At 36.5% G+C, this 16990-nt stretch overlaps 1 protein-coding gene across 2 annotated transcripts; it reads right to left on the bottom strand.

Annotated features, from left to right (window-relative positions):
* Positions 1 to 597: 597 nt before the first annotated feature.
* LOC103718065 (actin-depolymerizing factor) lies at positions 598 to 16293 on the bottom strand. 2 transcript variants are annotated; one of them, XM_039117758.1, is made up of 6 exons: positions 15875 to 16293; positions 15110 to 15248; positions 13779 to 13870; positions 9862 to 9975; positions 3171 to 3436; positions 598 to 985 (listed from the first exon to the last, which is right to left on the bottom strand). In XM_039117758.1, exons 1-6 carry the CDS (start codon positions 16172 to 16174, stop codon positions 835 to 837), a joined length of 1062 nt encoding a protein of 353 aa, XP_038973686.1. In that variant the 5' UTR covers positions 16175 to 16293; the 3' UTR covers positions 598 to 834. The 2 variants fall into 2 exon arrangements, with proteins under 2 accessions (XP_038973686.1, XP_026664640.1); XM_026808839.2 differs by lacking the exons at positions 9862 to 9975; positions 13779 to 13870; positions 15110 to 15248; positions 15875 to 16293 and adding an exon at positions 3822 to 3930.
* Positions 16294 to 16990: the final 697 nt, after the last annotated feature.

Here is a 16990-nt window from a genome sequence, read left to right as displayed (position 1 = left end):
AAACCAAAAATCAATCCTGTTCTACCTTTTTGATGCATTATGCAACAATGAACTATAAGTCCTTGTTTCAGGAATCAATTTTGTGTGTGTGACCTTGAATTAGTTGTGTTCATATAGATATATTCAAGGAAATACTACATAATAATTATGGGTTTCTGAAAAGATTATGGGTTTAGTTTTTATGTTTGATTGTAAACGCTCTCAACAAGTATTGGTTGCATCTATTGGATAATGAAATTAAATTACTATTTATTCTATTGTATTTGTGATGGATTTAAAAGCTAAAAGTAATGTTGGCTTTGGGTTCTCAGCTGTACCCCTCGGTAGCACGGCCATGTCATGTTCCGGATCCGGGGCATGACAGATACATTCAAAGAAATACTACATAATAATTATCTCATGTGGTTCTAAGATTTAGTTGTAAGCCCATGACTGTATGATAAACTAGAGTGATATTGTCCAGCTCCATGCTCCGTGCAGAAAAAATATCAAATATAGCTGGTTAAAGTGTTATTGAGTAATTTATTATCCATTAAAAATAATGCTCTACAAAGGAAGGCACAAAGTTTAGACCGATACAGGTATGGGATGTTCATGAATGAAAAACAAACAACTGCTTAATCTGAATATCTATTTTACATCAATAACATGCCTTTAGTCACAATGAAGTCACATTTTTTTAAAAAAGCTTCGACAAGAAAAAGGAATAGATATAACATTTTTTGACATGGTTTAAAGAATAAATCATATAAATATCATCAAATATAAAGACCAACAACTCATTTTACTGAAACTTCTGGCACAGAGTTAAGCAGAGGGTAAGCAATCTACTCTTCAGAAAGCTCGCCCTTTGACAATATCAAGGCTCATCTCACTTGGATCTGTTGCTTGTAGCTCAACTTGTATGCCATCAAGTTCCCTCTTGAATCTGTCCTTGGAGCTAGCATATAGCATCTTACTCCTTACCCTCGATGTATCAGGAGACCTGAGCACAAACAACAGGTAAAATTCACCCATATCTTGGGCATGAGTTCCTATGGATTATTTTCTTTGTATGCATCAACAATATATAATGGATGCATTCTCTATGCGGACACTCCTTGTAGTTTTGTTTGCATTTGTTATAGTTGATAGATGAAGTTGATGAAATAATAGCATGGAATTAAGTTACTGAGAACTTTGCTGCTTCTTGATGAGAAGAGCATGAACAGAACCACTTGGCATGAACAAATTCTCTTCAAGATAAACATACAGATTTCAAGTTCTGAATTAAGAGTGTAAATTTGGAGATGATGCTATCCAGTCTAGCAAAATCATTTTCAAGTGATCATTGTGCAGAGAACACTTACAAGAAGCAAATAATAAAAGATCAACTGGTGAAAGCAATTGAAGTTTCCTACGAACATCATACCTAGGACACTCTGATATTTCCCCATTCTTCACCCAAATTTCCTTCCTCCGTTATCTAATATTCTTCCTTTTCTGGTTGGCTAGTGTAGGACGACAAAGTTATGAACAATCTCACAACCATGAAAGTGATGAAAAAGCGTAAGCATGCTGCATCAAAAAAGAAAAAGTGTGGGTTTGCTTGCTTTCTCACACTCCATGAAGAAGATTGGTTAGAAGAAATGTAGTACCTTCCCTTGGACCAAAGTTTAGTATAAGACTGATGTCATGCCTTCGTAATTTGGCTGAAAACTCCCATAAAATGCAAGTGTGTAAGGACCAAGGGCTCGTTTGGTTCGCGGAAAAACGAGGGGGGAAAGTGTGGTCAACGGGAAAGTAATGAGATGCCACTTGTTTGGTTGGAGTTTTCAAAGGAGAGAGATGGGAAAGTTGTATTCCCATGGGAATATGATTCCCACATTTCATGAGAAAGTCTTTTCCATGAGAAACATGGAAAAGTTACTTTTCCATGAGGCGGGAATCACTCTATCTTTATTTTTTTCCAAAAAGGCCATTTAGCATTAAAGAGGCATTAAAGACCTAATTTTTATTAAGGGTATAATAGGAATTACACATAACTTTTGCAAGAAAGTGGATGGTCAACCAAACATAAGTATTCTGAAAATCTGTCGTTTTTCCATGTTTAACCAAACATGCCAAAAGTACATTTCCAGGCATTCTCTTTCTAGGAATCTTCTTCCCAGAAATCATATTCTTAGGAGGGAAAATGCTTCCCACGAACCAAACGAGCCCTAAACATAAAAATTGGCAGTCAAGTAAAGGACCAAGTGTCAAGTTCTCCTATTATTTTCACTTGTTCACATGAATTTATATCTGATACTTGAATCTCAGCAATCCATGCTCTTGATTTGGTATGAATTATATAGTGAACAGTAAAATCTTATATGTTGTGACAAGAACCTTTGTCTTCCAATGAAGCTAGATGCTTATTTCTGTTTGTAAGTCCCATGGTCAATTGCCTGTAGCTCTTAGTCCTCACTAAAGAATTTGCAACTTCAGGAGCAAGGCTCAAGAAAAATTTAAGGGAAAATGATGGTTAGTTACATCCTTCTTCTTCATCTTATCCCAACCTTTTTTTTTAATCTCCCATCTCATGTCTTTAAGAAACATCCCGAGCTAGTTAATGCTGTAATGCTACACAACATAACGAATTTCATCTTGCCACCATACTGCTTCTTTTCCTTCAAAGAGATGATCGGCACTAGGATCGATTTAGGGATCTTTACCTTCAAAACTACTCAAATATTAAAATTATGATGAAAATGACATAACAGATCTTGTCCATGAAAAAAATTCTCAAACTTGACCTTTATCTTATGATTTTTCACTTTTTTTGTGCTAAAACATATAGTTTTTCAATCCTACAAACGTCTACTTGTCTTCACAGATTAGATTATCCCAATAGCAACTAAGAATCTCGTCTTATTTTGCCATGTCATGGTGAGTAATTAAAGAAGTCCCATAAATATTAAACAATTTAGGTCCCACAAGATGAAATCACTTTCTACTGATGATTGCTAAAAAAATTATATGAATGCAGTATTCAGATTCTGTATCATTCATATAACTAGTTAGGCATAATTAGGTAGCTTTAAATCCTTTGGTGGGAAAAAAAAGAACGAAGAAGGGTATCAATGAGCAGAGAAGGCTAATACATAATAATTAACGTATAGATTCCAAAATTTCAGTGGTGCATTCGTTACCAAGAAATGAAGATGATCTTGCTCTTCTGGCAATTCTCATCAGTGACAAAATCAAAATCAAACACAGCATAGCGGCATTCATTAGCAGGCAAGCTTGCAGTGAAATCATCATAGCTCTCATCGGGCTGGCCAAGCTTCTCCACAGAGACCTGCTGTATCTTCTCGTCAATCTTGAAGATGATGAAACGGAAGTTCCTCTTTGCCTTCAGCTCCAAAAACTTGAGCTTACACTCATCATTCACTGCCATTCCAGATGCAGAATTCGCCTTTGCAAAATTTATGAAAATGATCAATTATCATTGCAGAAAGAATATGATTCTCGTAATTTCATTTGAATAACAACAAACATATTTTTCCTTTGAGAAGAAACCTTTTATAACGATCAAAAGCAATTGGATCAAAATTAATTTTTTTTAAAGAAAAGATCAAGCAACAAGTTTTGTTTCAACAATCTCAGGTTTGTTATATGGATAGAATAGAGCACTGCCAATGGTTCATAAGCTAGAACAAATCTTCTAAGAATTAATAATTATAACAAAATATTTGGCACGGGAGATGATTAGAAACATTGCCAACATTATGCGATTAATGATTCAGTAACAACATTGATTGAAGCCATCAAGTTCATGAGAGAGAGAGGGAGAGAGTTACCATGGTTGCTTTCCGATGAGGGATCGGCCAGTGCCTGAGAAATGAGGAAGAGGGGGGGAGAGAGAGAGAGAGAGAGAGGAAAAGGAAGGAGGGGAGGGGAGGAAAGCGAATACTTGGAAGATGGAGGAGTGGATGTTCTTAGGGGGATGATGGTTTTGAGGGGAGGAGGAAAAAGTGGGGGATTGGAGAGCCAGCAGAAGCCCAAGGGGACCTCAACGTCCTCAAAGCGCTTGCATGGTGCCACGTCTGGGAACAACCTGCTTCAATTCATCCTTCGCTCTTTGACCGAGTCATCGTACGGGGAAGTCCAGTCGGGATCCTCTGCGAAACTGCATGTCTTGCACTCGCAGAGAGATGTACCACCCTCCATGGCTTTCGAACACGGCACGTTGCTAGAACGATTATAATAGCCGTTATTTATCCTACCTCATATGATTAGGATTATTATTAGTAAAATAATGGATGTTATAATATCAAAAGAGATAATAAAAAAATAATAATGATGTTATTTCAAAATAGAGTCACCTTGTTATGGTGGCCACCTCCTAAATCATTATTCTGCATAATGAAAGTTATTATAAGGACTCATGCGAGCATATGTTTAGTCGCATATTGATTATTTGCCAAAAAGATCTTGGATAGTTATACAGGACTAAGGATCCCAAAAAAAATATTTCTGACTAATATTTTGGATGAAATCTTGGGTTGTTACAAACGGTATCAGAGCGACCTCGGCCTATAAACCTATATAGATTATAGAACTGCAACACTAATTCATTGAGATTGACCATGAGCCGATCGTGGTGCTTATAATTAGATTTGAGTGGATTTGAAAAAAAAATATTTTTCAGCTATTTTTTTTTTCTTTTATGAGGAGCTGGGTTGCTAGAGTTATAATGAAAATTAATAATTTCATCTTCCAGATCATTATCCACACTATAAAATTTTCAAATGGTGCAGGCGAACAATTCACTTGAAAATTTGAATTTTGAATAAGAATACTATTTTATCTAGGAAAAGCATACAAATACAGACAAAAATATTACTTGTGCTATAATAGAGTAAATATTCATTATATTTTATCCGTATTATAACGCAATGAAGGGAGCCAGAAACTGTGGCAACAGCCATTTCTAAGTTTATAGAAACCATTATTTTAAAGCTTTAGTTTGATTTACAAACTTTTTCATTAAATTGCTTCCTTACTAGAGTTTCACTCAACCTTCTTCCCCATATTTGTATTAAAGTGGTGCAACGTGGCTAATGATCATAATTCAAGAAGTCATAGCGTTGCCTCTGAATGGTGCACCTCTAAAGTTGGTTTACAATAAGGCTGCCTTCCATCACCATTTCCCTTCATTCTTCGTTCCGACTAAATGTAGTAGTATTAAGAGATTATTAGCCTTGAATGTGAAAAAAGCTGGAGAGCTCAAAAGGAATAAGGAGAATTATTGCGTACAATCAGGGCAACAGTTTAGTGTCTCCAAAAGCCACATTACCTTCAGTCGGGCAATTTCTTGGAGGTTCAAACAGAAATTTGCAGGCTCATCAATCCCCTTCGGGACCGGAATCTGGTCTCATTTTGGCATACCTCTATCAGTTTCAAGGTCTTGATGCTACTGATTTCAAAATGCTCTTAGCCAAGACTAGCACAAAACTTGAAGGTTGGAGATGGAAAATTCTATCACTTGCTGTCCACTTTGTGATGTTGTAGTCTGTTTTCTGTTCAGTTCCAGTTTACCTCCCGAACAAACTGTTCTGTAACTATGAAGGTCCTTGAAACCACTGAGAAAACCTACAGATCCTTTATATATATGGAGTCACTCCACTTACCAACGAAAACTCCATTTCTTGGGATAAAAATGGTTGTTGGGATGTTGCTCGACTAAAACCAAATCCTCCCTGCCATATACCAAGAGGAGATTTCAAGTATTCCTATCCTTCATGTCGTTGGCCATCAGTTAAATTGGCAGAGCGAAGCTCATTCTTAAGTGTGCATCCAAGATGTCTGCAGCATCATTGGTCATCAAAATGAGAGTGAACCTTCTACTAATTACAGTTGAATCTTCCCCAAGACTACGAATCTTCTGGTGGAGAATTAGTTGGGGTAAGCTTCCATGCAAAATTCCTCAACGTGGTCTTCTAATTGCTGATGGTTTTGGTTGCGGCCTCTGCGGCAAGATTGAGGACCTCTCTCATGTCCTTCTACAATGCCATTATGTTCAAGACTCTTGGCAAGCTCTCTCAGCCCATTGTAACTCCCTGCTTACATTCTGTGCAATCTGAGTTGCTAGATTATTTATCTAATTGGCATTGATCTGAAGCTATAAGGTCGATCGTGTGCTATACTGGCTGGTCGCTATGGAAACATCGCATTGATCGCATCTTCAACAATAAATTCCTATCTACTGGTCAGCTTGTGCACAAGCATTGAGAGCAGCAGCTGATTATCAGATAGTAAACACCTCTAAAGAAGGTTTTCCTCTGAGGCACCGGACCTCTGCCTTCGCATCCTACTATACAGTGAGACGGCTACCCTCTCCCTTGGATCAGTTAAGGATAATTCTGATGGTGCTGCAGCAAATGGTAGGTCTGTTGCAGGTGGTCACCTTCTAAGAGCTGGTTCCAGGACTCAAAAACTATGTTCAGTTCCTTTTCTGAGCTTCAAGCTGCATGGCATGGTGGTCTCTCAGCGTATTATTGTTTACAGGCTTCGCGTATTTAGATAGAAGGTGATTCTGCAATTGCTGTGCAATGGATGGAATCCATCAAGAAGGGCTCCTATCCTACCCACCCTGCACAAAATCATGCCACAGTCATTCTACCGCAGATCTTAGCATCACATATCTTAAAGAGAAGGAAACCAAGTCGGCATTCTACTGCAGATCTTAGTATCACATATCTTAAGAGAAGGAAACCAAGTCGCGGACTTGATTGCTGGCCAAGGTCTTTCAAGCTCTCATGATTGGGATCTTCATAGCCCTCTGCCTTCTCTTAATGATCTTCTTTCTGCGGATATGGCTGTTTTTTCTTAAGATACTAGTTTTTTTCTTCTTTCTTTGGGTTTCTTCCCCACTTGTAATAAAACAGGTAAAAAAGAAAAAAGAAAAAAGAAAAAAGCCTACATTGGATGATATGGTAAAGACCTACACAAATCAAGCTGTCATTAAAATAAAAAAAAAAGTCTTTATTTTAAAAAATCTGTTTTTAAAATAAACTGTTCAACTGTTTCTAACAAGTAAACAACCAAGCAGGAGACAACATGCAAGCGACATCTCATTACTTCTCAAAGACTAGAAACTATCCCACGAAAACCTTCCTAACACATCACAAGCGATATCTTATGATCATTGCAACTGGAAACGGGAGACCTGCAGTGAAGCAAAATATAAAACTTCAATTCTTACCCTTACAAGTCCAACAGACAAGACCATGGATAAGATGGCTTTCACGATCAGACCAACCTAAAACTCTAATAGTTTATACACTTCTCAACTGTGGAGATTACTACATTGATAGACGGAAGTAGATCTTCTAAGCTTAGGAGGAAGGAGAATGCAGTGCACAGGCAGATAAATGAAAATTCCCATACACTAAAAAAAGACTATTCCGTTCCCATGCAGCATAGCCTGAGAAATATCATTATTAACCAAAAAAATTTACAACTGTAGGACCCTTTTTCTTTTTTGGTTTTGGGTTGGTATCCTTTTGAACCTCACCCGTATCTATGGCTGCATCTGTTCTGCTACTTCTAACATCTTCTTCCATAAAATCATCTTCAAGATCATCTCCGCTGTGGAAGACGGTTCGCTGCCCTTGCCAGCTTTCTTCTGGTTTGTCCGCTGATATAAAGGCAGAGACATTATTAGCCAGCTGGGTAGTAATGAATGCTATTATTACCTTTTATTTTCTGGTAGGCAAGTGTAGATGCCCTGTCAACGATTAGTCCAACATTACATCATCAAATTTCTTAGGAAGTGATGCCAAAAGCAGTCTATAACACCCAACAGAACTACAGTCGTAATAGGGTTATATATTGAACTTGACGAATCATACTCAAAATTATATCATGACTTATTGACAAGATAGTTGAAGTACAGTAGCAGCAACTTTTCTTTTTGCTAGGCAAATGTAGATGCCCTGTTAACAATTAGCTCAAAGTTGCATCAGGCAATTTCTTAGAAAACATAGAGGCAATCTATGTCATCAAAAGGAGCTCTATCATGAATTATCACCAAGATAATAGCAGCAGAAGGAGGCGGCCCAGCAGTTGGCATGTTTCTCATCTTTGCAGGATGTCATGTTTTGAATAGACTATTATTGCATGGGCACGCTGTTACACCACCATAGTGGCTGCACAGATGCATGGGAATGACAGGCTATGCTGGCAAATTGACATGATTATGGATTGTAGGTCCAAAAGCCCATTAGCCTTGGTTGGGGAAGGCTACCCTAATTGTATAACCCACAGGCTGAGATGGGCCAGAAAGGTAACTACCATGCTATAATTGACAAGAAGGCCTTTAGATGTGGATATCTCGGCCATCTTTGGTGGGTAACAATTCTGAAATGAACTGTGCTATCAGTTCCCAAGTAATATTAAGAGAAACTCAAAGAAATCAAGATATTCTATGATGGAGTCCTTGACTAATACATATTGATACACTTTGGCCAATAGAGTAAAAATGACAATTAAGCATTGTTTTGCACCTTGATTTTTAACATTTAGTAATTAAACATCCACTTAAGATGATAGACCATGATTAAAGAGATCTCGGTTTTATATTGATATTGTAGTGGACAGTAAATTAAAAAAATATATCATTTTCCATCGACCAAGATAATAATGGTCAGTATTCTTAAATATATCATATTCTGAGCATCCAACACTGGTGCAAACCATTGGCTACTGCTGGTTGATAGGTTTCATACACCATAACACCACAAAACTGTGTTTCTTGTTATACCATAGAACTGTGAATTTAGCTTAATCTAAGTAGATAGCAGCTTGAATGCATTGTTGGATCAAATCATCTTTTCAAATCAGATATCTGATCCTTTAGCAATGAATTCAGATATCATTTAGCTCCCCAGGAAAACAATTTGGATCTTAGTCCCTGAAATAAGCAACTTCCAAAAGTCCCCATCCAACTCAAGCTCCATCTATGTGACGCAGCATAACCACCCCCCACCCCAACAAAAAAAAAAAAAGAACACCTAACACCCCCATCACTAATCGTTTCCTAAAAGGCATATATCATACGATATATCCACCAATCTCCAATTAAAATCCTCATACTATATGCTAAAACTTTTAAAATACAAGGACCTTAGCAGCAGATCCAAATCTCGATTCCTCGAATTATGACCACCTCCCACCTGAGATCTTCAACACACTTATAGAGTGTGTATATTCTTTTCCTTGAGTGCTTAGAGAGCACTGCCAAATCAAGGCCCCATATTAGCTGGACCAGAATTAATCTATTTTGTGATTTTTATTTTTATATTTAGCCTTTTACTTAATTTTTTAGTGTCTACTTATATTAAATGTGTCTATGATTTATATTTCATTTTTTTTCTTATTATTTTTTCCTCAAATGTGCATTGCATGTGCCTGTTCACTGGTAGAACATCAAAAATATCACATCCACAAAGCAATTACAGTAAGAATGCCATCTAATAAAATCAAGTTCTGCAAAATACTTGGAATTCAATGCTTAAAGAGTATTCTAACAAGCAATCTAAGCATTTAATATGACACAATAATAAAATGTATGCCTTTCAGTGCTGTGCTTATACTCCCTCTAGATAGGACTAGCAAAATTTTGCATGGTATCATGAGGGTTGTTATAAACCTCTTGAGTTGCTAACATAATCCAAGTAATGTATTCTCCATGCAATGTATCAAAGATTATTTTCAAATTAAAAATGAAGCACTTGGTGGGAATTGGTTACACATATTCCATCTTCTGAAAGAGTCTTGGTATCATATACAAAACTAACATTTTTTTATAAACCTAAAAGTAAACGAATTCAAGACTAGGAGCTTACAAGTTCTTTGCTGTCCGACAAAAGAGGCTGAATTTTTGTTTCCTTTGTTTGGACAATGCTTGGCAAAATGAGTTACTTCACCACATATCTTACAAGAACCACCCTAGTAAAGACATGAAGATGTTTATTCTCAGTATAAGCTATTAAGAATGTAGAGATGTAAATGTTGTTACACGTATATTTTGATGCGGAGCCATGGTACAAGCATAAAAATAATGACAGATCGAGAAAAAGAAACATGAAAAATTTTCATTTTATGGAAGTTTAGGAATAGAAACAGGGATGCGGGTGAGCTGGTGCACAGGAAGAAACTTACATTGAATGGGCGATATCACAGGGTTGACCCTATTGAAAAATTTGGGAAAGTTTGGCCATGGACTAGCCCACTTGCATTATGAAACTAGAGGGCTTATCGCCAATACTAATAAGCAAGAAATTTGAACCTAACCTATTTTTCTTTTTCCTGATGTATATGAACATTTGATTAGTTATATATTTATATTAATAACAAAACCCAATTATTTATGATGAGAAAAAGGGAGTCCTTGTGCACAAGGCTCCTGCCATTGTAGGGTCTAAGGACAGTCACATGTACGCAATCGCCTTGCATGTGGAAAGGTTGTTTTCATATTTCGAACCCCGGACCTCTAGGTCACCATAGGGCAACCATACTATTGCACAAAGACTCACCTTCTAATTATTGAAGGTAATAAAAGAAAAATAAGCCCTTTCCTACGTATTCATTCCATACATGTAAGCATCATCAAACAGCCTGCTATGCTACATCTAACACTTTCAAACCTTTCATATGGTTCAGAAACATCAAACATGCCCTTCTTAAAGATTGGCATTTTCAAGTCATAAATGCACTATGGTTATTCAAATTTTAGCAATAACTAAACCCTAAGTAAGATTCTCAATCCATCAAAATCCTCCTTGATTTTAGTTTAAATAGAACTATATTGCATAACTTTAATCAAAATATTTTATTTAGAGCAAAACTAACTTAATAAACCCAATATTAAGCTGACATAGTTGGAAGTTGAAAGGAAGTTAGAAAAGCCTGCCGTGACACTTCAGGTGGCTATAGGAATGATTGATTAAAAAAATTTGACAAGAAAAATCATATGTAGGACATATTCAAACAAATTATAGATAGTTTTATGAAAACATTTTCTAACAGAATTAGAGTGAATGGATGCACTTATAGTGTTCTTCTAAATATGAAGGCCATTGCCATTAGCCTGTGAAACTTAAAATGAATGTCCACAAGATAGCAATTATGTCGATAATGTTATTTAGATCATATGGGAAGTTTGCAGGGCTTGCAAGTTGATGAGGAAATGTAATATGAGAAGTGTGAAGTTAGATTTTTTAATACATTACAAAGGTTATTACACAGAATACTTAGAAAGTGAATCATTAAAACATAATCCAATTGAGAACAGAAAAATACAAAAGTCTCGTGTTATAGGGACTAATGCTAGTATAAGTATGTAGAATGGAACATTTGGAAGTGGAAAAAACAGAAGTAAAGCTCAGCAATATCTGTTAGGAATTTGAAAAGGCTTTCTAGAATTTGGCATGAAGGAAACCTGTCAGTCAGGTATAGTAGCTATTACTGAATTTTCGATCTTCATTTTACAGTGTTCAACGGACTAGAGAATGTATCTTCTTTTTCTACGATACATTTTCGTTTTATCAAATAGCTATACCAATTCAAATCCACCAGCTTAAATCATTAATTTAACCTGTAACAATTGGTTATGTGCAATTAGGAGCCTTGCTACCAGTTACAGTGGTAACAATTTTTCTGTAACTATCTTCAAAACTAATGATATATGCACTGAAGGTTTATGTGCTAGCCATGCAATCATAATTAAACTTGGGAAGGAAATATAATTGATGTCCTTCCTCTTTCCCCCCTCCTCTATTGAACTCTCATTAATGTGGGATTTGTTCTATGGGCACCTGTTATTCTGCCCATGGCTGATCTGTAGCCACTGAAATGCACAAATCTCTCTTTCTCTCTCTCTCTCTCTCTCTCTGTGCATGGCTATTAATACTACTCCACCTACACTTCTTTTTAGCTCTTTTAAAGATTTAACCAGTTCAATCAGAAGAAATCCAGATTCCCCCTTTGCCCATACTCAAATGAGTTTATAGATTACTTTCTTTAACTACATAGAAGAATTATGTTTTTAAAAGATTCCCCCTTTGCCCTTACTCATAGTGCTAGTTCAGTTATATGGTGTTTGAAATTTGTGATATAAAATTACCTTGTGTTGGCATCATGCGTAGAAAGTAAACTGGGCAACAATGCCTTATTCACTTACTTGCAGTCACCAATTACTGATCATTGATCAAAAAATTCTAGGGTTTAGGGCCTAGTTTGTCATAGTAAAATTATGAAAGCTTTTATAATCAATCCAAACGTGGTATGGTTCACTAATGAATAGAATCCTTGTATAACTTATATTAATCAATATGTTGATAAAGGAGAAACATAATAATATGTTTTCTTGTTAAAGTTCAAACAGAAGGGTTGGATTGTATTAAGAATCCAGGGGCAACAAATGGATGCATAATTATCAGTTGTGGACATTGCTACCCGTATTCACTATGAAGTCAAAAAAAGTTGGTTTTTTTCATAAGGAAACAACTTAATCTTTTATCATCTGAAACATTTTTTGTCCTCTATAAGGTTTGACCTGTACTATTTGCACACCCAATGGTCAGCATAGGCACAATTCATTCCTTGATTACATTTTTTAAAAGAAATACTTTCCTCAAAAATGTCTTTTATAGCTCTGGTTAAGATAATTAATGCACTTCTAATCTTACAGAATAAATTAATTTAATGTCACTTCTATTTGTTAAAAAGTTCGTAATCTTCCAAGCTACATTTTTTTGGGGAGGGGCTAATCTCCACCTTTCTGCCCTTATTCCCACTACATCTTTTGAGGGCAACTCCAACCAGAATAGAAGTCTCGTCTCCTTGCCCAAATGGCAAGAAATGGTACAATCCGAGCTAATGCTCAGTGGTTTCTAACCTACAAAGTTGCACCACCTGGCAATTTAGCATGAACTAACCCAAAATCCATATTATCTGACTTGAAATGCATATTATCTAACCCAAATCATTGATCACATAGGGCAAAAGCACTTTAAAGAACCCTCCTCATGGAGTTAGATGAATAAAAACCTTACCAGGTTTTCTGTTTCTTTTTCCTTATAATGAAGGTTATAAATAATGATGAAATGTTCAAAGGCAGTGACACATGAAAACATATGTATGTATACATATATACTGGAGGCAACAAAATATATATATTAAAGTTAAAAATTATGAATAATGAAGTCATCAGGAGATATGCCTTAGATAAATGCTAACAGCTAAGCAAGTAGTCCTTCGACCAGCTAGAAAAGGCTCAGCTTCTCTTAATATTTGTGAATGATAATTCATTAGGTTTATTTGAGATTAAATCTGTAATTTGCTTATTTGAACACTGGATATCTACTGCTGGTTAAGGTTTTAGGATCATTACTTATAAAACCAAAATTGACATAAATACAATATCTTACAAATATCTTGTCAACATTAAATACTAAAGGAATATGCCAAGGTATTGGGATTAGGTTATCATGTCTCATGTTTGCAAATAGAGGTAAATGTTAAAATACTAGGACCCAATTTTTGGTCATGTACGACACACTGTATAAGTATTTGAAGCAAAAAGTATTTTTAAGACATTGATCTCATAGTAGCTCACTAACTGATACATAGTTTCATCTTACACGTCACAATCTAGCTGAACTACCATTACAACAAATTACGCCAACACATTACATGGTTCCATAGCATGTGCAACACAACATCAATATAAAAATGAAAACATATAATACCTTTGGATAGATTCCATGTGTATTTTTTGGACAGTGCTTACTCAAATGCCCATGTTCTTTACAGATAAAGCAGTTGGCATATTTTGTACCCCCTGCATTTACACATAAAAACCAATCAACAAATGAAGGTGCAAGTCAATGCAGATAATTTAACCATGAAGATCATGAGATTAAGCATGCCATAGCTAAACCAGAAAATTCAAATTGAAGAGTTATGGAACATAGAAGTTTCAACACTACTAGCATGTGTCAAAAATTAAAAGTCTAAGCAAATGACAACATAGAAAAGTTTCTTATTAAAGGACAAAAGAAGTGGATATATACAGAACTTAATTAGTAGAGTGAAAATGCTACCAGGAAACTAGTTGCTGATTTATTGGTCAAAACTTTGGAACCCAAGGCACAAGATAAGAGTCAAGAGCACCCAATCCAAAGAAATGATGAAGAAGCACCATGACGTCTAAGGCCTTACCTACTTTCAACTTCTAACATGCCACCTGATACTATTGTACAGCCCAATGTCAAATCAAGCACTTAAGCTTTTATCAAATCCTCTCTGCATTACCAACAATTTGTTGAAGCTTTGTTACCAGACAGAGACCAGCAAATCAAATTGTAATAGGTTTCTGAATGCTTCCATCTTCTTACTGTATTTATATTTTTATCTTAACCTTTATCTATTTTTGGTTCCTCTCTTGCATGTTCAGGACGAGGTGTAGTCTGTGATTCATTAGGTAAGAGAGGATATCAAGAATAGTTCACAGAGCCCCTTTAACTCTCTTGTGAATTTATAAAACAAGACACCATCTCCCCTCATTACATTTTGAATGCATTTTTCATCAACTATTTAAAATTCTATAAAAATATATATCAACCTTCATAAAGTGTCTGCCTAAATTTTTGACGACAAAACAATACACTGGTTGCATCTTGATTATCTAAAAGTTGTATGCCAACCAGGTGAGCTAATCACCAAATTTCAATAATAAATGCTAATTCAAGAATCTCAGCCTTAGATTTTTTACATAGTTGCATGTCACCATATTAATAGGACTTTTGGTTTATACTGCCTAAGAAGCAATTTTCAATAACGTTGTCCTTTGTTTTGCAAATTACTCATGGTTAAAATATGCAAGCCCATTTCAGAATATATCTTATACACTTGGGTGGACCTGTAGCATTTGCCATTTAACATATAAAAATTGCAGTACATGAACAGTTAACTATGTGAAAAGAAATTGTTTCAAAACATATGTTACAAAGATAAGTTTAACATATAGCAATTGCAGCACATGAACAATTAACTATATCAAAAGAAACGGATGCCGTACCATCTTGAAGGGGGTGAGGACACTTCGAAAGAGAATGCCCAGCTTCTCCACAGTTATAACACAACTTTTTCTCATTTGTATCATTTTTCTCTGGGCAATTCTTAAGACTATGCCCACGCTGCCGACAAAGCAAGCAAATCTGGAGAAAGTAAAAGGCACTTGTAACATATCATAAGGCTAGATGCAGCCAGAATGTAAGTATGTACTTAAGGCATTTTAGAATCTGCGCATAAGAATTGCAGCTCGAATGATGATACTAGATATTAAGATCAAAAGTAAGCAGTCATTTTATATATTTGTGTATCTATACATATGCGTATAAGAAACAAGAAAACTTAGCTCTTGAAAGTCCAATATCAAACATATTACAATGTAAGGATGACATATTAAGTGTCCCAGTAACGAGGTTAACAACGTTCGGAATAGAGTGGAACTTCTATGTATTTACAGCTAAACTAAATGCTAGTTTTGTTTTTTACAGAAGAGGGACGGGGAGGACGGGAGTCCTCCAAGAGAAATGTGAATCACATGATTTGATTCATTTGGAATATAATAGCTGCGGAAGCATCTTATAAACATAATGAGATTCATATTGTTTGAACCTCCCTGGAAGTTCATATGGCACTATAATTTCCGATCCAAACTAAATCTGTGGAGAATGTGAACGCTGCTTCTACGAATTCAAACAACAATAACTCAATTTAAGGGGGAAAAAAAAAAGAAAAGCAAAAAGTTGGAGATTGCGAGAGTAGCAAAGCAAATAACCTTGTTCTTTTCCCACTGGGCTTTCTTGGGACAGAGTTTGGCGATGTGATCACTGGACTTGCAGATGAAGCAGCTCTCCCCAGGCCGCATCCCGGAGACTCGGAGCGGGTGCTTCCTCAGAGTGGAGCCACTCTTCTTCTTGGCGATGGTCTTCATCTTTAGGGTTTTGAGATTCTTATACTTCTTCTTATTCTTCTTTTCCTTTGAACTGGAGGAGGAGTCCTTTGGGGGCTCGGGAAAGAGGTGGGGATTCGCCTCCTTGAATCGCTTCCGGGCCAGCCTCTGCCTCGTGCTCACCATCTTTTCCTTCTCGCCGAATCCTCGAGCTCCTTCTCTCTCTGCGGCTCTCTCTTCCTATCTGTTCGCCGCCGTTCTTTTCTTTCTTCTGCCCTTCCTGGGGTTTTAGTTCGGAACGGGGTTAGCCCGAACCAAAACCCTATACATTGCCCTCGGAGAGACTCGAGAAGGATTCAATATTTTCTAGAGGGATATTTTTTTTTAAGTAAAAAAGATAATTGATACGGTCCTAATGTAGATACAAATAATAATAATAATAATAAATAATAAATTTCTAGGCAGTTCTCTAACCCACGGAGCACTTCCGGAGTGGCCGCCCGTACGAGGCTACCTTATGCGCAACCTCGTTGATTTTTTTATAAACTTGCTTCGCTTGGAATGCCACGCTGTTACTAACTATGGCCCAGATGTCTCGAAGCAAGGAGTGGCACCCACCCACACCACTAATATCTTTCTAGATCTAGCCAATAAACGTAGCCTCAAATAGAACTACTCTAGCCCGCAACATGCAGAGCTCAGCATAACCCATATCGCCCTCAGCTCAACCTCCGAGACTGAGGTGTCCTGAAGGAATTTTTGTGCACCCATCTTGTAGTCATCATCACCTAAACCCGATTGGCATCACGTTAGGAGTTTATTGGATGGAGAAATAATCTATTTGCCCTCTAAATAAATCTACTCAATTTGAGTTTGAGTAAACGCCGAGTTTTTGGTGGGGTCCCCTAAACCACTCTTGGCGAAGGCCAACTTGCACATATTTACATCAATACGTGTGCCCATATTATTGGCGTATAATATATGGTGTATGATATATAACTA

Source organism: Phoenix dactylifera, unplaced genomic scaffold (assembly GCF_009389715.1).
Source record: "Phoenix dactylifera cultivar Barhee BC4 unplaced genomic scaffold, palm_55x_up_171113_PBpolish2nd_filt_p 000274F, whole genome shotgun sequence".
Classification (NCBI taxonomy): domain Eukaryota; kingdom Viridiplantae; phylum Streptophyta; class Magnoliopsida; order Arecales; family Arecaceae; genus Phoenix; species Phoenix dactylifera.
Note: the sequence above shows the minus strand (reverse complement) of the source record. Positions and strands in the feature narration are given on the sequence as shown.